The following is a 23,296-nucleotide window of genomic DNA, read 5'->3' as shown; positions in this document are numbered from 1 at the left end:
ACGAAAAACCCAAACAATAAATGCCTTCAGTGCAAAGGAGATCATGTAACTACAAATTTTCAGCTGTGTCCTGAATATCTGAGGCAAAACACTATTAAAGATATTATGTCTCAAAAAAATTTAACATACAATGACGCAATTAAATTAATCCCCAATAGAACATATGCAAATGCAACTACTAGTGAAAATAAAACATTAAATCCTCAATTTCCCATAGAATTAGCGTCTCAAAAAGCTTTTCCACTCCTTCCTAGTCAAGCTCTTCCATATTCTTCAGGTTTTTCGCAGTCTAGCCCATAGATTTCCATAAATACACTATCTATAGAAATCCAACGAAAAGGGCCAGGCCTCAAACACCTGATCCTTGTATTAATGAAGCAATCAAAATAACTAAGCCAACTGAAATCGCAAGGTTACAAGGGGGTATTTTAAGTCAAGAATCTTACCGAGAGAATATTATTAAAACGAATGAAATGTCAGAAACAGAACCGATAACATTAGTATTTGAATTAGTTATGGATATATTAAAGACTTTAAATAGGGATAATATTTTAAATGTTCAACAGTTTGAAATGGTTAATATTATTAAGGACAGACTCAATAAACAGGGATTAAGCTTGCAGACATGAACAAAACGTTTTCTATTACACAATGGAACTGCCGATCGCAGTGGCGGCTCGTGATTTTTACAATAGGGGAGGCTATACCTAACTGTAAAATATCTAGACAAATTTGCACTAGCAAAAAAATGCGCCAAAAAATGTAATTTAAGGCCCCATTTTTTGACCATTTTTTATTTACATTTCATAATATCATCCTAATTCATATTTCATGATATCATATCATTTTAAAAATAGTTAGTCTAATTGTAAAAGTTTAATACGTCTAATAAGTTTGTGTCGTTTATTTGTTCAATTCCATCTATTTGTAAATAGATACCTCGCATATCAAAATAAATACAGATTTGAAGTTTTGCAGTCCATACATAATGCAGCTTCAAATTTTTTAAGATACTCAACTAAATTTTTTTATTTCTAAACGCGGCCTACTGCGAATTCAAAAACACCATAAATTACCGATATTTTGCTTTGAGTTAGAGATATCGGAAAAAGTTATTTGAGCAAGTTGTTCCAAATATTATTATAACCCCACATACCAAATTTCATAACAAAATTCGCACTTTTAGATTTTTCATTATGTATTTTTAGTCAGGACCCTAAAATTCGTTGTCCCGAGACGCACGCAACCACGCAACGGAGCCGATAAGCTATTCTGCCTCCCTTGGTATATCTCCGGGCAGCGTGTGATGGCACCGTAGATGCCACTGTTAGGAGACCGGGTCTCCTTAAACGCCTGCTGCGCTGCACGGAGCATTAGCAACGGAGACTGTTGGGCTTCTCGGCTCCGTGCTCCGTTCATGCATCTCAGGATAACCCAGGGTCCTGCCTACAATAATATGTAATAAAACTGAGACGCGATCATGCGTTCTAATGCTAATGCTCCGTACGTATGGATAATTAGTGATAATATGGAATTTACACGTTGTATAATAGTGAGAGTTGTACTTGTTGTTTTCGCGATTCATGATAAACAAAACAGTGTAGAGTGTGTAAAAAATTTATGGGGAGGCTGAGCCTCCCTTGCCTCCTCTGACGAGCCGCCACTGGCCGATCGGCAGTTTCAAATAAATGTAATTTGGAGTATTTACTTCATGAATATAAAATCAATATAGGTCTTCTTTCGAAGACTTGGTTTAAAACAAATATTTATTATAATTTCGTAGGTTATAATTGTTCACGTTTATATAGAGAAGATGGAAAAACTGGTGTAGCAATTTTAATTAAGGATGAAATTAGTTTTTGAGATAGATTTACCTCAAATGGAAAAGATTATGGCTAGGTGTGTATGTGTTCGGATTGGTCAATTTAAGGAAGTTTATCTTGTTTCAGTTTACATAAAACCTTTGAGTAGAGTTACACTGACACAATTTCTTAATTTTTTTAATAGCATACCAAAACCATGTATAATTGGTGGGGATTTTAATTCGCATCATCCGGCTTTTGGATCAGATCTAGAAGATTTTGAAGGCAGAAACCTGTTAGAAACAATAAACTCTTGTATTTTTAATCTTGTATTTTTAAACACAGGGAAACCAACCCTTGTTACTAGACCAGGCCAAAGAAAAAGTGCTATTGATATTACTATATGCTCTCAAAATATCAGTCAATTATTTCAATGGGAGGTACTTCCAAGATCCCCATGGCTCTAACCATTTGCCAATACTCATGAGATGCCAACTTAGAGGAACGCCATCACCAACAAAAAGTCATAAAATATGGAAAATTAACAAGGCAGACTGGAGAAAATTTAGCACTTTGTTATTTGAAAAATCATTGAATGTTATTGACGATAGTTATGATAAATTATTAGAAGATATGAACGAAGCAACGCCGTAGCTATACCAAAAAAGAGTGCAAATAAACGAAATACTTGGGAAAAATGCAAACCATTGTGGAATATTGGCTGCCATGATGCAGTAACGAAACGCAAGCAGTTATTTAGTAAATATAAAGAGAATCCAAATTTGGATAATCTTAATAAGTATCAAAATCAAGATGCGATCGTTAAAAGAATTACAAATGAAACAAAAAGAGCTAGTTGGAAATCATATTGTGAAAGTTTTAACAAAAATACTCCAATGAAAGATGTTTGGGCTAAATTAGAAACAGATTCAAAAACAGGAAACAAGCAAATAGACATCAAATAGAGTGGGGAGACTGGACCGAATATTTTCATAGTAAAATCTGTCCGAATTTTGTTAACGAAAAACCAAGAGAGTTAAGAAATTATTATATAAATGATCACATGCTAATTAAACCTTTCACAATGAACGAATTACAACAAGCTTGTAAGAAAAGAAATAATACGTCTCCCGGAATAGACAACATCCATTACCCAATGATTGCTGAAATTCCAGTTATAACTAAGCAGCGCTTATTAGGCATTTATAACAGTGTATATACAAACAAGTCGAACATACCAGACGATTGGAAAAAATATTTAATAGTACCTATTCTTAAACCTAATAAGCCTAGAGATTCTGCAGACTCCTACAGACCTATTGCATTGGAGTCTTGTATAATGAAAACGTACGAACGACTTATTAAAAACAGGTTAGAACACTGGCTGGAGAAAAATAAATTATTATCAGCAGTCCAATATGCATTCAGAAGAGGACGTTCAACTCAAGAAGTTACTTACAACATACTGTTTTTTGTTACTGATGTACAGCATTTACTCGTAACAACTCAATCTCCTGCCTATTTTTAGACATTAAGGGAGCATATTATGATGTAGTTAATCTAGACATATTGACAGATAAATTATACGCCATAGGAATTCCAGAAGGGGTTATTGCGAACTTAATGAAGTTATACCGTGATAGAAAAGTGTATTTAAATATAAATGGAGTGATAGGTACGCCCAAATCAACATCAATTGGATTGCCTCAAGGAAGTATTTTAAGTCCATTATTGTTTATGCTGTACACTGCTGATGTTACTAGTTCTATTACCGAAGAAACTAGAATACTTCAGTACGCAGACGACTTTTGCATTTATACTATACGGAAAAGAAGTCGATCGAAGCTTCAATCAATGCATTAGAAAACGCCACAGAAAGAATTGCCGAATGGTCACAAAGAAATGGATTCAGCATCTCTCAAGATAAATCAGTCATATGTGTTCATTTACGAGAAGACGTTATCAGCCACCAAACCAAATTAATATAGGACCTTTCACATTCCCATATAAAACATCTGTTAAATACCTTGGCATAATTTTAAATCAAAAGCTCTCTTGGAAAGAACATATTCATCATTTGTCAAAAAAATGTGAAAACGCAATAAATGTACTAAGAGCTTTTAGCCACACGAAGTGGGGAGCCGATCCAAATATATCACTAATCTTCTATAGAGCACTAATACGTTCAGTGATTGACTATGGTTGTATTTTATATGAAAATGTAAATTTAACTCAATTGGAGATATTGGAAAAAACAAAAAATAAGTGTTTACGACTGTCTTGGATGTATACAAAGCACACCAACACATATTTTAGAAATCTAAGCAGCAGAGCCTCCTTTGAATCTTAGACGGCAATTTTTGTGTGATGTTTTTATATCAAAACTCCTAGCACAGAAAAGATCTGAGAAAATACAAAACCTCAATTCAAAAATAGATAGTCCCTTCTGGCGACGTAAAATTCATCCCAAAGTAATAAGCAGTTATCAGCTACTAATCCAATTTAATAGCGAGGTTTACAGAAATGACAACCTTCCCTTTTAATAACTGTGATTATAACCTATTAGAACTACAAATTCCTTATTATTATCTTAATATTGAACCACATGTTAATCAATTTAACATAAATACTTTTGTTGAGCAAACAATTCTGAAAAGATGGCCGGAGTCCGATGGTATTTATACAGATGGATCCAAATTCGCCGAGTCTACTGGATGCGCCTTTTACCATCCAAATGAAAATATATCCAAAGAATTTAAACTTTCAAATCAAATGTCTAGTTATACTGCTGAGATCATCGCAATTCTTCAAGCTTTGAGGTATATTAATATCCATCACAAGAATAAGTTTATTATATTAACAGATAGCAAAAGTTCGGTAGACACAATAGTACAAACTAAATTATCAAGCACTTCATCAGTAGTAATTATAAAAATTTTAGAAACAATCCAGTTACTTACGAATACAGGTAAACAAATTTCTTTGGTTTGGATTAAGGCTCATTATGGAATTAACGGAAATGAAATAGTGAATAGACTTGCCAAGGATGCTACTACAACAGGGGACACGATAGAAGAATAATTAATGCCAGTCACTGATCTACGACAATGGTTTAAGAAAAAATAAATGGAGCAATGGCAACTGGAATATGATATCTCTCTTAAAGGTACAAGATTGCATGATATCCAACCAAAAATTTATAGAAAACCGTGGTTTAACGATATTACAAATCGGCACTTCATTAAAACCTTAAATAGAGCAAGGAACAAACATGGTTTATATCCAGTCCACAAAAATAAACTAGGATTGGCCACTTCTCAAAACTGCACTTGCGGGGAGTTGGGTACATTAGAGCATGTGATTTTCGATTGCGCAAACTTCCAGATGCTGAATCAACAGTTATATAAGAATCTACAAACAGTAGGAGTTACTCTCCCCACCAATTTAAATTTCATTTTATGTACACGAAATATAAATTTCTATAAAATTGTTTATAACCACTTAAAAAATATGAAAATTGGCCACCTGTTGTTAACATTAAATGGTCTATAGAATCTTCCTATTTTGAACCAACGCTTTCATCTGAGTCACATAAGAATCCGAAGAATCGCAGAAGCCCTGTCACCTTGGAAAATCCAATTACCATTTCACGGATCCTGGATTCTAAACTGACATGGAAGGAACATCTGGACGCTAAGTTGAAGAAGGCCGCTGCAGCTTATTGGGCGTGCAGAAGAGCTTTCGGAGCCAAATGGGGTCTGCAGCCGAAAATTCTATATTGGATATACCAATCCATGATAAAACCTATACTGACGTATGCGGCAATCGTGTGGTGGGCCCGGCTAGACTGTCTTCAGTCAAGGTCCAGTTGGCTCATCTACAGCGGTTGGCATGCGTGGGCATCACAGGGGCCATGAGGACCACTCCCACAGCAGCACTTGAGGTTCTGCTGGATTTACCTCCTTTACATCTCATTGTAGAGCACGAAGCCATGATGGCAGCCTATCGTCTCAACTGCTCTGGATACTGGTTGGGAACGAATGGGCGGATGAGCCATTGTGACATTTGGAGACAGGCTATCGAATGTTGTCCTGTGATTTCTATGGTACAGGACAGCATGTCCCCTCAATTTGAGTTCTCATCCTCCTTCTTGGTCCAATTTCCTGACCGGGATGAATGGGTAGAACGAGAACCTACACTAATCTGTCGGAGTGGGCTCACCTGGTTCACAGATGGGTCCAGAACAGACGAGCGGGCAGGTGCTGGAGTGTATGGAGGTGGAGTCGGATTTGAGTCTAGCCAGGCTCTCGGCTCTCATGCATCAGTCTTTCAGGCCGAGATCTTTGCGATCCTGGCATGTGCTCAAGAGATTACAGATAGGGCTTGCTCAGGCAGGACTATCTCTATCTGCTCTGACAGCCAGGCAGCGCTAAGGGCTCTGGAAGCACCCAGGATCAGCGCTAAGCTGGTTCTTGAGTGCAAGAAAGCTCTGGATGATGTTGCTATAACCAACAGGGTTAGGTTGGTATGGGTACCGGGACACACAGGTGTGGAAGGTAACGAACGGGCTGACGCCCTGGCAAGACGGGGCTCATCCTCTCTGCCTGTAGGACCCGAACTTGTGATTGGAGTGCCCTTCAGTACTGGTCGGGGTAGTCTCAGGGAGCTTCTTCTGCGGAGGTTCCAAGACTCCTGGGCCAGTTGTAGAGGTATGAGACAGGGCAGACTCCACATAGTGGGGCCATCTAAAAGTCTTACAGCCCAACTGCTTCTTCTGGATCGTAGAAGATGCTCCCTGGTGGTCGGTATGCTCACCGGCCACTGTAGACTCCGACGGCACCTTCATCTGCTTGGACTGGCGGATGGCTCATGGTGTCGTCTATGTAATGAGGAGGAAACCTCCTCACATGTCCTCTGGGAGTGCCCGGCATTGGCCTATCGGAGGTAGCAGATCCTGGGATCGGCATCTATGCAGCCGAGCCAGGTGAGGGAGTTATCTTTCAAGAGACTTGTGGCTTTCTGTGAGGCCATAAGGTTTCTGAAGGACTAGCATGGGAGCTCGGTGCAGCCTGGGCCCCATAAACGCCGAAAACCAGGTTCTTATGGACCTGATCTGATCAGCAAGATAGGGGTGATACAATGGACCCGCCGTCGGAGGTCTAAGTGTCTGAAGGGCTCACAAGTGGGCCCTGCCCCGATATACCATTACCATTAAGTATTTCAATTATTTACTAATATGGTAGTGCATATAGATTTTCACTTCGGAAAAAATCAAACAAGATAGAACTTTTTGTAATTTCATTAACAAATGTTTAATAAACAACATATCAAAAAGTTCTACTCGAGAAGTGGGTGCTTCATTTTTTATTAAACAAATGAACTACGAACTTTGATGTTTTTTTTTAAATAACTCCGAAAATATAAACTTTAGAACAAAACTGACTTGACCATTGAAAAATTCAGAAAACTTTACAAAGAAAAAAACCTTATATAAAGAATTTTCTAAAATTAAATCTGTATCTTCTATCTTTTTTTATTTATAACGATAAAGTCACCCTTCTCACAAACATTGGCGCACTGTAAACTAGCGTACGGCGAAGTGCACGGTTGAGTTATTTTAATGTAATTCTTTAACTAATGGATCAAATGAAATTTTACAAATTCAATCTAAAAGAATAATTAAGCTATCTTATGGTTATAATAAAAAGAAATAAAATGTATGGGCATAAGTACGGTGGGGGGGGGGGGGGGGGATTGAGTCTTACATGAATTTTGTTTAAAAATGTGTAACTAATACAATTTTTCTTATAAAACCGTCAATTTTGCACAACTTACCTTTCAAGCATCGTATTAAATGATGTTTCATTCAAAAAAAAATCTAAAAAGTTTAATTCAAATGATACGACGTCTTAAAAAATGTAATTTTTGAAATCTTCTTAGTTTTATACAGTTACCACCACTTTAAGACGGTATTACTCAAGTTTGAACAGGTCTATTACAGTTTTATAAGTGCTTTTTTAAAACTTAGGATGTAATCTTTAAAATGCACTAAATTATTTTACTTTAGAAATGAAATAGACTATTCCTTTTTAAGAAAATTAAGAAAGATAACAAAAATGTAATACAAAAACCGAAAATTACCAGCTAAAAAATGTTTATATAAAGTGATCAAAACTTTTTTCTGTAAAACTTACCTAAAATACATTTAATAATAAACTTCAACAATAATAAATTTTCAGCAAAAATTTTTTTTCTAGCTCTTATACGGTATGTCTGCGTAACTTGGAACCTATTGATAACTTTTTTATACCAGTTTTACGAAAAAAAGTTATTCTTTATAAAATACTCTGCATCGTAAATAATCTAAGATGAAATCATCAAATATCAAATTTAATGAATTTTATACGAGGTATGTCAAAAAATATGAATTTCACTCAAGAGTAAAGTATCGTTAAATTTCACAATATCGAAAATTGTTATTAAGAAAAGTTGTTTGAAATTAAAAAATTTGTTTTAGTGTTCAATTACATCCTTCTAATTAAAATATTGTGAATAATAAAGGCACTAACTCTTAAGAAAAATTCATATTTTTTTCATACCTCGTATAAAATTAAAAAAGTTTAATATCTAATGGTTGTATCTTAGATTTTAGACCAGGGAGAGCATTTTACGAAGAATAACTTTTTTTCGTAAAAGTGACAATAAAATAGTTATCATAATTGTAATAAAATGATGATGAGTATCCGTAATTTAAGAAAAAGTTGAAAAAAGTTTTTCGATTAGAATAATGTAATTGTATATTTAAACATATTTTTTAATTTCAAACAACTTTTCATAATAGCATTTTTTAATTTCTGAAATATAAAGGTACTTTACTCTTTAACGAAATTCATATTTTTGACATAACTCGTATAAAATGATAAAATTTAATATCTGATGGTTGAGTTTTAGCTTTTTGACTATCCAGAGCATTTTATAAAGAATAACTTTTTTTCGTAAAATTGATAATAAAAAAGTTTTCCGTGTGGTTCCTAGCTACGCAGACATACTGTATAAGAGCTTCTGTATAAGAATTTTCAAATTGCAATGCCATATTCGGATTCAGTATAATCAAAAACAAAATAGAAACATATTTGATCAAAGTAAAATGATGAATTTAACGATATTTTTAAAATTATTAATACAAAACAATTATTATTGTTTAAACAATTAATAAACAATTAGCGGCCAAATCTGCGAGTAGAACTTTTTACTTTAACATGAATATAATCTAACAAAAAAAGTTTTAGAAAAATATAAGCTTGTTTGAATTTTTCCGGCGGATGGCGGTTTTCGTTCTAATTGCACTCCCCTATAATTCATTTGAAGTAAAGCTATGTTAATATGCACCTAGAAATTTTGTTATTGCGATCTTTGTATGATAGTAGAAAATAAATAAGTGTGTACAAGTATAAAATATATATTTGTTTTTTTTTAGGAACCTGTTATAAATTTACACACTGTAATTTTTTTGCATGCGAGGTGTAAGTATCGAGTGTTCATTAAAAAAGTTATCAGTTAACTTTGACAAGAAGGAAATGTTGCGAAAATGGCATATTCATGATTAATTCCATGATTGACAGTAAAAATTGTCTTATTTTAATACATTGTCATCAATCGTAATCATAAATTTGACAGCGCAGACATACTTTATGAAAACATTGAAAAATCATAAACTTGATGGCTTTTTTAAATAAACATTTTTTTGATAATGAATGAGTTATGTTTATAAATATTTGGTTCACTTACTTGCTCCTTAACATTTAACTTAGATATAACGTTGGTAGGGTCCAAGGCGCAAGCAACGATTGTCTGTGAATTTGCCATATGATTTTGTCTAGTTTCATTTCCCTTCGTCCATTGCTTTTGGAAAAGGCAACTCTTTGCATGACGTTTTAAGTATGATTTTACAAATAATCCTTTGCAGTAAGCACAAGGATAGTAAGTTGGTTCACCATCTGCAGTTGACTGTTTACGAACCGGTCGTATTTTAATACTATTTATATAGAGGTCAAAATTAGTATCGTATCGAAAGGCAGATAAAGCAATTCTTCTTTCTTTGCTACTTTTTGGAAGTTGAAATATATTAATAAGTTCTGTTTCACTTTGATGGCTTCTTTCTAAATGTCTAACGAAGTTTTTTGAATACACATCTTCTTCACAAAATTTACAGTGTGCCACTTTTTTGTTCTTGCTTCTTTGAATCTGTAATAGTTGAAGTTAGTATCAAATATGTGATGCTTTTTCATATGAAAAATATATAGCTTATAATAATTATAAAACAAGATTGTACTCACTTTTATTTCTTTTGAAAACAGCTTTACAGGGGTAGCAGAATTTAAATCTTTATTATTGATTAAAATAGGTCGGACATTATCGATAATCTCAGAGTTATCTGTATTTGTACTACTAAATTCAGACTGTGAGTCAATCTTAAAGGCTTTATCATCATTATCGATTTTCGTGCTTACTGATTTAGATACATATGACCTTAAACTGTAACTATGATTTTCATTTTCTTTATCACTGCAGGTACTGGATGGGAAACTATTGGTATGATCAGGAGCTTGTACTTCAGTAAAAGTATTTTTATGTTTCACTTGAATCACTACTCTCTCATTAATGTTTTGTTCATTATTTTCATGTAGTGTCTACAATACAAAATTTAGTTATTCTTAGTAATATACAGATTGGCCAATCTTATTATTATTGAGAAACGTACATAAAGAAAAAATCCGGTAAGTTTTTACATATTTTAATCCTACGCGAATTTTATATTTTAATACACTGTTATTTGTATGGTTATTACAAATCCGTTTTTCTGTTTCACAATGTAGTTGGCGGAAATTTTTCTCAAATTGTCCGTGTTTCATTTACCGTGAGCTATAGTGCTATAAAATATTATATTATCAAATAGATAGAACTTTTATTGCTTGAACTAAACGTGTTTACAGAACTGAGTTTCGCTGGTTACTAACAGAAATATATTAAAATTACAAAATACATAACAGAAGTCCCTAGTGGACCTAGTGGAGGGAGGTCGTTTCTAAAAACTAAAATTTTACCTTGGGGAAAAAACGTAAATTACCTACATAATAGAGATATCGCAAAGGCATTTTTATCGCACGCTAATAGCGGAATACGCTATTTTGACATGTACGCAAGCGGAGAGTAAATGTTACGCTAATACCGCATAATGTGTCCCGCTATTAGAGAGTTTTTGTGCACACAAATACGTAAACGTAGCGTATCTTTTTGACATATACGCTTGCGCATTAATGGTTGAACTAACGTATCGAGATACGTACTACCTATCGTAACATTCTGATACGTACGTTCAGACGCATCCCTAGCGAAACGAAAGTTACCGAATGCACAAGGGGATTTTGCCCGATTATTAAATCAACATTTCAGCGGACCGCCCGTGTATGGCGTGTATAAACATTTAAGGTTATATTTGAGTAAAATTATTTTATTTATATTTAAATAGAAGCAATTACATACCAAGCAGTTACATAAGCAGTTACCATACAATTTCATCGTTCACATTTATCTTTTTTTATATTTGTATATTATTTGTACATTGTGTGAACATTGTTTTATTTTTTTAACGTCAACGGAATTTAAAAATGACTACGTTACGTTAGGCTGTTATAAAAACTCCCTATTAACGTTCATCATTCTTACGATACGTAAGTGCTTTACGTATAGGGAGATACGTTACATTAGGCAGTTACAAAAACTCCCTCCCTAATAACACAAAACATTCCAGGAATGTACTACCAAAGTTCTATCAATATTTGAATGTCCTTCACATTCAAGGAAAATTCGGTGAACATCTGATTAAATTATTCCTGGAATGTTGCCATAAGACATTCTGTGAACATACTACCAATGTCCTATATTTTAAGCTGCCAAATAATAGATACATATTATGTAGATACCATGAGCATCCACTATTATAAGTGGATCCTCATGGCTCTCTCATATTAAAGACCTATTAAAAAAAGTATTTTTAAAATTTACTGTATTGGCATTTCATTTGTTGATAATTTAAAGATCTCTGCGATATTTTTCCTGTTTTCTTTTATAAATAAAATAATTTATTATTGCAATGTTTAATCTAAAACTTAAAAAGCAAACAAAAACTTTGTGCAAAAACGACGAGAGGCAAGTAATTCTTAATTGCGTTAATTTTCAAATTTGCCGCGGTATATATTCTTTTTATCTTAAGTCAACTGTCAAGTAATTGTGTCCAGCACTCGCACTGTTCACAATAGTCCATGTGGTGAGACCGCTCCCGCCTGGGAAAATTTCTGATTTGGTTTCTTTGTAGATTCCTATTCAAAAATGTCCCCTTTAAACAAATCTGAAGGGTGCCGGGCGAAATTTTTGGCAGAAATTGTTTAAACCAGTCATGTCAAAGATACGGCCCGCGGGCCGCATCCGGCCCCCGGGCCATACCAATACGGCCCGCGATCGCAATGTGTCACAGAAAGAAGAATCATGTTTTTTAGAGCTTTTAGACTTCACTCGATTGCTCTACGGAAGTTTTAAAATGCGTACACTACACTACATTTATAAGTCATTTCAAAGGCAGCGCGTGCCTAGACAAGCGAGAGAGATAGACAGTAACACCATCTCTTAGCGGAAACACCCTATTATTTTTGTTGAGAACAATAGAATCTTCCATGCGCTTCGAGTCTAGACTAGAACCTTCCTTATCGATATAAAAGAAGTGCGTCGACGTGGCACGTGAGTCAGTTGCGAAGTAGTGGTTGAGAAGGTATTGTACATTTGTTTGTGTCGTGCGTGTGCGATATCCATAATTGTGTCGAGTTCCATATTTGTTGCGATTTCGGCATAATGTCACAAAAACGTAAAGTTGATAGTGAACGTAGAGTTTTTCAGTCTAAATGGGAAAATGCATATTTTTTTATAGAATGGAAAGGTAAACCACTATGTTTGATTTGCAATCAAACAGTTGCTGTTTGTAAGGAGTTTAACTTGAAGAGACACTATGATACGAATCATAAATCAAAATTCGATTGTTACACTGAAAAAATAAGAATGGACAGATTGTCATCTTTAAAATCTAAACTTCAAGGTCAACAATCGATGTTTATTAAAGCTAATACTGAGAGCGAAGATGCCCTGAAATCAAGTTTTATTATTGCATTAGAAATCGCGAAGAGATCAAAACCTTTCACTGATGGTGATTTTATTAAAGACTGTATGTTGAAAGTTGCCGATGTTTCATTTCCATTTCAAAAGTCAATAATTCAAAATATTTCGCTGTCAAGAAACACTGTTGCTTCAAGAATAAATGATTTATCTCAAAATTTGGTTCTTCAACTGAAGGAGAAAATTAAGGAATTTACAAACTTTTCACTGGCTGTTGATGAGAGCACTGATACTGTTGATACAGCTCAACTTGCTGTTTTTATACGAGGTATTAACAGTAACTTTGAAATAACTGAAGAACTATTAAAGTGCGTTCCATTGACAGGTACTACAACAGCAAATGATATTTATTCTGCATTGGAGCATTTGATGGCAGAATATGGACTCGATTGGAATATACTTAGCAGCACAACTACGGATGGCGCTCCTGCCATGGTTGGCCAACATTCGGGCGTTGTAACTAAATTAAAACAGAAAACATCAGGAAATTTTGTGGGATTTCACTGTATAATTCACCAGGAATCATTGGCATCCAAACATTTAAAAATGGACCATGTCATGCAACCTATAATTAAAATAGTAAATTTTATAAGGAGCAGAGGACTAAATCACCGACAGTTCAGGCAGTTTTTACAAGATTTGGACGAAAAGTTTTCTGATGTCCCTTATTTCACCGAAGTTCGTTGGCTCAGTCGAGGAGTAGTTTTAGAAAGATTTTTTGCATTACGTGACCCTATTCAAGCTTTCATGTTAGAAAAAGGCAACCCAATTGATTATGACAATGACTGGTGGGTTGATTGTGCCTTTTTGGTAGATATGAATAAACACTTGACTGATCTGAATGTAAAGTTACAGGGTAAAAATCTGATTGTCACTCAAATGTACTCATGTATTCAAGCCTTTGAAACAAAGTTGAGGCTGTGGGAAAATCAGGTAAAAAATCAAACTTTGGATCATTTCCCTCATTTAAAATCATTTGGCACAGTGGATCAAAAAAAATTGGATCAATATTCTCAACTTCTGCAAAATCTTATCACGGAATTCAACAATCGTGTTGAAGACTTCCACAAAATGAATGAAATGGAATTCCCAATTTTCAACAATCCATTCAATTTTGAAGCTTCACAGGCACCAGTTCATTTGCAAATGGAGTTGATAGTTTTGAAAGAAAAATTTAAAGAGGTTAACGCACTTACATTTTATACACAATATTTCAAGAGTTTGGATAACTACCCGGAATTAAAAAAGCATGCAGCACGCATTCTGTGCATGTTTGGTAGCACCTATTTATGTGAGCAGATGTTTTCCGGCATGAAAATAAATAAGAACAAACATCGCACAAGACTTACAAATGAACATCTCCAATCAATTCTTAAAATAAATACAACGAATATGATACCTGACATCAATGAGCTTGTCAAAAACAAGAGAAGTCAGGTATCTGGATCCTCGAGCTCAAAATAATTACCCTCTTTTATAACTTTGATATGATTTTTAACAACCGTATATTATAAGTATACTATTAAATAAAATGATTAATTATTTATATGGGAAATAAGCCACAATTAAAATGAAAAAAATAATTTTATTAACGTTTCGACGCCCAAATCGGGTGCCGTTGTCAAAATACTTTTTTTGACAACGGCACCCGATTTGGGCGTCGAAACGTTAATAAAATTATTTTTTTCATTTTAATTGTGGCTTATTTCCCATATAAATAATTAATCATAAAAATGCCACAAGGAAATAGCTTCAGAACAACATTAAATAAAATGTTATAATAATTCAGTACATTTTTTTTTATTTAAATCTGGCCCGCCGACACATTCTGAATTTAATATATGGCCCTCTGCAAAATTGAGTTTGACACCCCTGGTTTAAACAATTTTTTTAAACAAATACAAAAGATCGTGTTTTTTTGCTTCGGAACATATATTTTTAAGTTTTGTGGGTCATTCTAAACAAGAAAGGTATCTTGTAAATTTTCTCAGAAATTGATAGTTTTCGAGTTATAGGCGATTTAAAATCTGAAAAATGCGAAAATACGCATTTTCGAGGCTTAAAAACTCATATTAAAATTAGTATTTTTGAGGCTGCCAGATACTTAAATTAAAGACTAAATATTCAGCTTCAAGGTTATGAAGAGTGATCGCGTTTAACTTTAATTTATACCGTTGTTTTTTAATTGTTAAACATGCGTGTTTATCCGATTTTTTGCCGGTGCGGCGCGCTCCGTTTCAAAATTGTCCTATTTTCCTCCGAAAAATATTTTTTCTAGATTTTTTGGGACATTCTAAATAAAATAATTTTCTTGACATTTTTCTCAAAAGTTAATAGTTTTAAAGTTATAAGCGATTTAAAATCCGAAAATGCGTTTTTTTGTCATTTTTCGGATTTTAAATCGCTTATAACTTAAAAACTATTAACTTTTCAGAAAAATGGCAAGAAACTTATTTTATTCAGAATATTACAACGAATCTAGAAAAAATATTTTTCGGAGGAAAATAGGAGATTTTTGAAATGGAGCACGCCGCACCGGCAAAAAAATCGGATAAACACGCATATTTAACAATTAAAAAACACCGGTATAAATTAAAGTTAGACGCGATCACTCTTCGGAATCTTGGAGCTGAATGTTCAGTCTTCAATCTAAGTATCTGGCAACGTCAAAAATACTAATTTAAATATGAGTTTTTAAGCCTCGAAAATGCGTATTTTCGCATTTTTCAGATTTTAAATCGCCTATAACTCCAAAACTATCAATTTATGAGAAAATTTACAAGATACCTTTCTTGTTCAGAATGACCAAAAAAATCTAAAAATATACGTTCCAGAGCAAAAACATGATCTTTTGTATTCGTTTAAACAATTTCTGCCCAAAAATTCCGCCCGGCCCCCTTCAGCTTTGTTTAAAGGGGACATTTTTGAATAGGAATCCACAAAGAAACCGAATCAGAAATTTTTTTCAGACGGGAGCGGTCTCACCACTTGGACTATAACACTTGTCTGGTTTGATTGTGTTTACTCGTTTGATTCGCCGAAAAATAGAGCCCCAGAATAAATTATTGGTGTTATTTTTTATGTAAAGTATTTATATACAGTATCAGCACGTATCAGTATATTATTCATTTAATTCAGTCAGTATTCTAAGAGACCTGTGTCAGGCGGCGTGGGTGCATAGATATATAATACTCTAGATTGCGCCCTGCCATCTTAAAATGGGTGACGGTTGCGACAGAGAAAAATGAGCCTATTAGGTCGGTAGTCTCTTTCTAATTCAAGGGGAGTATCGACGACGTCACTATCCTACTCTATCGAGTAGTATTTAAATATTTTGACAGTTCGAGCGGATGGCGACGAGAACTGGTCTTTGGTCTTCGGAATTGGATAATCGTGGTTCGAATCCCATACCAATCTTTACTTTTTTTATTTTTAATTTAAGTTTGCAAAAAACGAGGAAGGAGACAGAATATGCTGTAGCCTTGTGGCTAAGAAAAGCCAAAGAAAGATTCATGAAGCGAATGTAACACATTTTTTATAATATTTTAAAAATGTGCAATATATTTATGTGCAATGTATTTTTATGTGCAATAAAAATGTTTATATTTATCAAGGAGTATTGTTTGGTATAGCCACGTATATTTCGGGTATATCAAGGGAATGTCCAAAAAATATACTGTGAATGTCCAAAGAACATTCGTAGACATTCATGGAATGTTCCAACCAGACATTCAGTCTAAAAATATACTGTGAATGTCCAAAGAACATTCATGGAATGTTCCAAGACATTCAGTCTAAAACATATACTGTGAATGTCCAAAGAACATTCGTAGACATTCATGGAATGTTCCAACAAGACATTCAAGGAATATTTAAAATGCTGGCACAGGACTATCCTGGGACACTCCAGGGACGTTCGTGTGCTTTTGGGGACATTCCAGAAACGTTTTCAATGTCCTGTGTGTACCTTCTAGGAACATTCTTGGAATTTTTTGTTATTAGGGCTATTTAGGTCGAAATAAGGGACGGTAATAACGTTAACGCTAATTTGACATTTGGGATGAAACTTAAAAATAATTTAAAGAATACACATTTTATAAAGTTAAAACTGTGAATCATCTTTGTTTCCTGTGTTGAGAAACACGTGCGTTCTTATTTTGTCTACAATAGACTACTTTTTGTGGTGAGGATATTAGTTATTCAGATATTTTATATTATTTTTATACTGATTATTTATATTTATTGTTGTAGGGGAGTGCATAAAGATTTTCACTTCGGAAAAAATCAAACAAGGTAGAATTTTTTGTAATTTCATTAAGAAATGTTTAATAAACAACATATCAAAAAGTTCTACTCGAGAAGTAGGTGCTTTATTTTTTATTAAACATATGAACTGCGAAATTAGATGTTTTTTAAATAAGTCCGAAAATATAAATTTTAGAAAAAAACTGACTTGTCCATTGAAAAATTCAGAAAACTTTACAAAATAAACCTTATATAAAGATTTTTCTAAAATTAAATCTATAGCTTCTATAATTTTTTATTTATAACGCTAAAGTCACCCTTCTCACAAACATTGGCGCACTGTAAACTAGCGTTCGGCGTAGTGCATGGTTGAGTAATGTCAATGTAATTCTTTAACTAATGGATCAAATGAAATTTTACAAATAGGACATGAAAGAAGAACAATTAAGCTATCTTATGGTTATAATAACAAGAAATAAAATGTATGGGCATAAGTACGGTGTGGGCGAAAAGTGAGACTTACATGAAGTTTGTTTAAAAATGATTTAAAATTGTGTAACTAATACAATTTTACTTATAAAACTCTCCAATTTGCACAACTTACCTCTCAAACATCTTACTAAACGATGTTTTATTCAGAAAAAATCTCAAAAATTTAACTCAAATGATACGACATTTCAAAAAATATAATTTTTGAAATCTTTGTAGTTTTACAGAATTACTACCATTTTAAAACGATATTACTCAAGTTTAAACAGATTTATTACAATTATATACAGTATGTCCCTGTAAGTTGTATCCATATGAAAAACTTTTTTATTATTAATTTTACGAAAAAAAGTTATTCTTTATAAAAAGCTCTGCATGGTCCAAAACCTAAGATTTAACCATCAAATATCAAATTTTTTGACCATTATACGAGGTATGTCAAAAAGTTTGAATTTCACTCAAGAGTAAAGTAGCTTTATTTTTCACAATATTGAAAATTGCTATTATGAAAAGTTGTTTGGAATTAAAAACTGTATTCTAGTATGCAATTACATCCGTCTAATTGAAATTTTTTTTTTTTGAAAAATTATGGATAACTAACATTATTTTCAGTTATTTTAATTCAGATAACTCTTTTATTATTAATTTTACGAAAAAAAGTGATTCTTAATAAAAAATTCTGCATGGTCTAAAATCTAAAATACAACCATCTTATGTCAAATGTTATCAATTTTCTACGAGGTATGTCAAAAATATGAATTTCGCTCAAGAGTAAAATACGTTTATTTTTCACAATATCGAGAATTGTTATTATGAAAAGTTATTTAGAATTAAAAACTATGTTTCAGTATGTAATTACATCCTTCTAATTGAAATATTCTGAACTATAAAGGTACTTTCCTTTTGATCTAAATTTATCTTTTTTGACATACCTCGTATAAACTTGATAAAATTTGATATAAGATGGTTGTATTTTAAGTTTTAGACCATCAAGAACTTTTTATTAAGAATCACTTTTTTCGTAAAATTAATAACAACCCTTTCAGCACGGCAACAAAAAATGTTCAACAAATATTTCGAAACTTTGTACTCTATGTTGTTATGTCTAAATTAATACAGTAAAAATAATAAAATAATTCTTTATACAGGGTGTCTCGAAAGACAATACCCACACAAATGTGTAGGTTGGGTTTTACTTTTACGCAAACTTTGCAAAATACTAATACATTAGAACACATATTATTTGGTATGAAATTTCCAAAAACAGTTCTGGTCTGTGGTGAGGTCATAGGTAAACATCACATTTAAGGTATCTAACATGGGTTCCGCCTTTACAACCTGACCTGAAAAATCTTGCTGTAGTTAAGTGGTCAATATTTGGCCAATGTTCGTACCCACATAACCTTTTATCTTCAGCTGGTTGTGCAGCTCGATCATTTTGTGGCCTGATTTATGTTTGGTCTTGTCTTTCTTCTTCCTGTTCGACCTATTATTCCACTTCTTGATCTGATCTTTTTCTTTTAGGTGATGTTAGTAAACTCTCGCCGACTTCCATTCTAAATGTAAGAAGATCTCGTATTTTCGATTTCGGCATATTATTTGCCCTACAATCTTCGGTTATTCCTTCTAAGAATTTACTAATTTACTGCGGCTAAATCTAAAAAATCAAGAATGCCTTTTAATGTCAATTTTCTGGTTTTTCCAGATTCTATAATATTCCTATAAGTTCCTGGTCGCAGATATCGACTCCGCCCATATGATTATTGTAAGTTTTTATGGGAGCTGCAGTTACACCGGAAGTACCAGGAATCTCAATGTCATTTGGGGAAGATGTGTTTTTGTTGTGAATTAGGGAATTCTCACGAGTATCTTTTCCATCTTGGTCAAAATCTGAAAAATGGCTGTTCAGGGGATTTTTCTAAGGCTATTTGGCTCCTTATTCCACGTCGTATCAGAATCTGAGTAATCACTAAAGCCTTCTAGTTCTAAATCTTCACTAATAGTGTTCAGTACCTATTCGATATCTTCTAGTTGGTTAAAGTCAAAATCTGCAAACGGAGAGAACGACAATAACGATCCACCAACCCACACAATTGTGTTGGTAGTGATGCAATTGGATATTTGACATTTATTAATATCATTTTTGAAAATATCTATGTAGTTAGTTATTCTGTGGTATAGGTGCTTTAAATAAACATGTGTTAGTAATCTACAGGCATTTACATTTTATTATTGACATTTTTTAATAACAAAAATCTATGTATAGTTCTTACCGAATTGACGACCCTCCCTTAGTTGCAAGACAAGTTGTGACTGTCAAAACAAAATAAATTCAACAATCGCCGGTAGCGCAAAGCACAACACTGAACCCAAACAACCATCGTCGTTCGTACTGAACGCTATATTTTACTATTTAGCAGTTTTACATCAGTTCAAAACAAACCCACACAAATGTGTGGGTACGTGCTGAAAGGGATAAAAGAGTTATCAGAAATGAAATAACTGAAAAAATAATGATAGTTATCCATAATTTTTCAAAAACAAATTTTTTCAATTAGAAGGATGTAATTGCATATTAGAATATAGTTTTTAATTCCAAACAACTTTTCATAATAGCAATTTCCAATATTACGAAAAATAAAGCTACTTTACTCTTGAGTGAAATTCAAACTTTTTGACATACCTCGTATAATATTCAAAAAATTTGATATTTGATGGATAAATCTTAGGTTTTGGACCATGCAGAGCTTTTTATAAAGAATAACTTTTTTTCGTAAAATTAATAATAAAAAAGTTTTCCATATGGATACAACTTACAGGGACATACTGTAGATGTTTTTTTTAAAGCTTAGGAAGCAATATTTAAAATGCGCTAAATTATTTTACTTTAGAAATTAAATAAACAATTTCTTTGTCAAAAAATTAAGATAGATAAAATAATGTAATAAAAAAACCGAAAATTTCTTGCTAAAAAAATGTTTATACAAAGTGATCAAAACTTTTTTCTGTAAAACTTACCTAAAATACATTTAATAATAAGCTTCAACAATAATAAATGTTCAACAAAAAATTTTTTTTGTGCTCTTATACAGTATGTCGGCGTAAACTGGAACCTATTGATAACTTTTTTATTGTCAGTTTTACGAAAAAAAGTTATTCCTTATAAAATACTCTACATCATATATAGTCTTGAGATGCAACCATGAGATATCAAATTTTATTAATTTTATACGAGGTATTTAAAAAAATGTGAATTTCACTCAAGAGTAAAGCACCTTTAAATTTCTCAATATTGAAAATTTTTGTTAAGAAAAGTTGTTTTGAATTAAAAACTAAGTTCCAATGTTCAATTACGTCCTTCTAATTTAAATATTATGCACTATAAGGGCACTTAACTGTTAAGCGAAATTCATATTTTTTTACATACCTCGTATAAAATTAAAAAAGTTTGATATAATATGATGGTTATATCTTAGATTTTAGACCAGGTAGAGCATTTTATGCGAAATAATTTTTTTTTTTTCGTAAAATTGATAATAAAATCGTTATCATAAATGTAATAAATATGATGATAGGTATCGCGTAATTTGAGAAAAAATTTAAATTTTTTTTCTTAATTAGAAGGATATAATTGTATATTGAAACATAGTTTTTAATTCCAAATAACTTTTCATAATAACAATTTTTATTACTCTGGAATATAAAGGTACTTTACTCCTTAACGAAATTTATATTTTTGACATACCCTGTATAAAATTGATAAAATTTGATATCTGATGGTTGAGTTTTAGATTTTAGGCTATCCTGAGCATTTTATGGAAAATAACTTTTTTTCGTAGAATTGATAATAAAAAAGTTTCCCATATGGTTCCTAGATACGCAGACATATACTGTATAAGAGCTACTGTATAAGAATTTTCGAATTGTAATGCCATATTCGGATTCAGCATACTCAAAAACAAAATAAAAACATTTTTGATCAAAGTAAAATGATGAATTCAACGATATTTTTAAAATTATCTATACGAAACAATTGTTATTGTTTAAACAATTAATAAACAATTAGCAAAATCTGTGAGTAGAACTTTTTACTTTAATATGTATATAAACTTATACTATAAGTTTTAGAAAAATATAAGCTTGTTTGAATTAATCCGAAATAATGCATGTTTTCGTTCTATCTTGATTCCCCTATTGGTTAAATCATTAAAATTAAAATGCAAGTCAACCTGCTCAGCATCCAAATTCATTTTTCAATAAAAAAAACCTTTATAGTATTCCTCAACATTAATTTCTAGGTTACTTTTAATCCCAAACGTCGGTTGTCATAATAACGTGAAGCCCCGCCCCCAGAACATTTGCGATAACTCTCTTGATGGCTGTGTTGAAATAGACCGTTATCTGTTATTTACGACTTGACACGGTATTAACGTTAGTCTTCGCGATATCTCTCTATTGTCCTTATCAAATGTTGAAATACCTACTTTCTAAAGAGAGGGGAATAGACAAACCTTCCCCAGAAATATGTAAAACTGATAAATATTTTAATCTTTTAAGAGATTTCTGGAAACTAAAATTTACCCAAAACTTTAAAAATTACCAATATGAATCTAAATAAAATAAAATCGAAAAACAACATAAACTAAATTATAATGAAACGGAACAGCTATGTTAATACCCACCTAGAAAAATGTTGTTATTGCGGCCTTTGTATAAAATAGTAGAAAATAAATAAGTAGTGTGTACAATTATAAAATATACAGTCGGAAAAATAAAAGAATACCCATGAACGATCACATCAATTACTTATTTTGTATTTGCTGTCTTTTTCTATAAATAAAAAGCATTTGTTATAGAAAAAGACAGTAAATACAAAATAAGTGATTGATGTGATCGTTCAAGGGTATTCTTTCATTTTTTCGACTGTATATTTTTGTTTCTTTTGAGGAACCTGTTATAAATTTACACACTGTAATTTTGTTGCATGCGAGGTGTAAGCATCGAGTGTTCATTAAAAAAGTTATCAGTTAACATTGACATATTGATAGAAGATGTTGCGAAAAAGGCATGTTCATGATTTATTTAATCATTGACAGTAAAAAATGTCTTATTTTAATACATTGTCATCAATCGTAATCATAAATTTAACAGCGCAGACATAGTTCAAATCAAAAATACTATCAAGACCAGCAAAAATAAGAGTATATAAGACAATAATTCGTCCCACAATGACGTGCGGAAGCAAAACCTGGACTCTGAATCAGCGGGAAACAACAAAATTACTGGTACTTGAAAGAAAGATACTGCGGACTATCTATGGGCCTTGCAGAGAAGAGACAACAGGAGAATGGAGAAGAAGGCACAATGATGAACTCCAGACAATATACGGAGATGAAAACATAGTACGCTACATTAAATCAAACAGAATACGATGGGCGGGTCACGTACTAAGATAAAGTGACGAAAGACTTCTAAACGCCACATTCTGGGAAAGGCCCGATGGAAAAAGGTCAGTTGGTCGCCCAAGAAAGAGATGG

At 32.7% G+C, this 23,296-nt stretch overlaps 2 protein-coding genes across 3 annotated transcripts in view; one reads left to right on the top strand and one right to left on the bottom strand.

Moving 5' to 3' along the window:
- The window catches only part of LOC126886500 (uncharacterized), an 85,096-nt gene that overhangs the window by 9,683 nt on the left and 52,117 nt on the right, over positions 1-23,296 (bottom strand). For both annotated transcript variants that reach the window (XM_050653450.1, XM_050653452.1), the window contains 2 exons: positions 10,139-10,492; positions 9,591-10,046 (listed from right to left, as the gene is read on the bottom strand). In XM_050653450.1, coding sequence (XP_050509407.1) covers positions 9,591-10,046; positions 10,139-10,492 — 810 coding nt within the window. The remainder of the gene's footprint in view (positions 1-9,590; positions 10,047-10,138; positions 10,493-23,296) is intronic.
- The window catches only part of LOC126886508 (zinc finger protein 501-like), a 92,515-nt gene that overhangs the window by 52,759 nt on the left and 16,460 nt on the right, over positions 1-23,296 (top strand). The window lies entirely within an intron of this gene.

Source organism: Diabrotica virgifera, chromosome 6, assembly GCF_917563875.1.
Source record: "Diabrotica virgifera virgifera chromosome 6, PGI_DIABVI_V3a".
NCBI classification, from domain to species: Eukaryota; Metazoa; Arthropoda; class Insecta; order Coleoptera; family Chrysomelidae; genus Diabrotica; species Diabrotica virgifera.
Note: the sequence above shows the minus strand (reverse complement) of the source record. Positions and strands in the feature narration are given on the sequence as shown.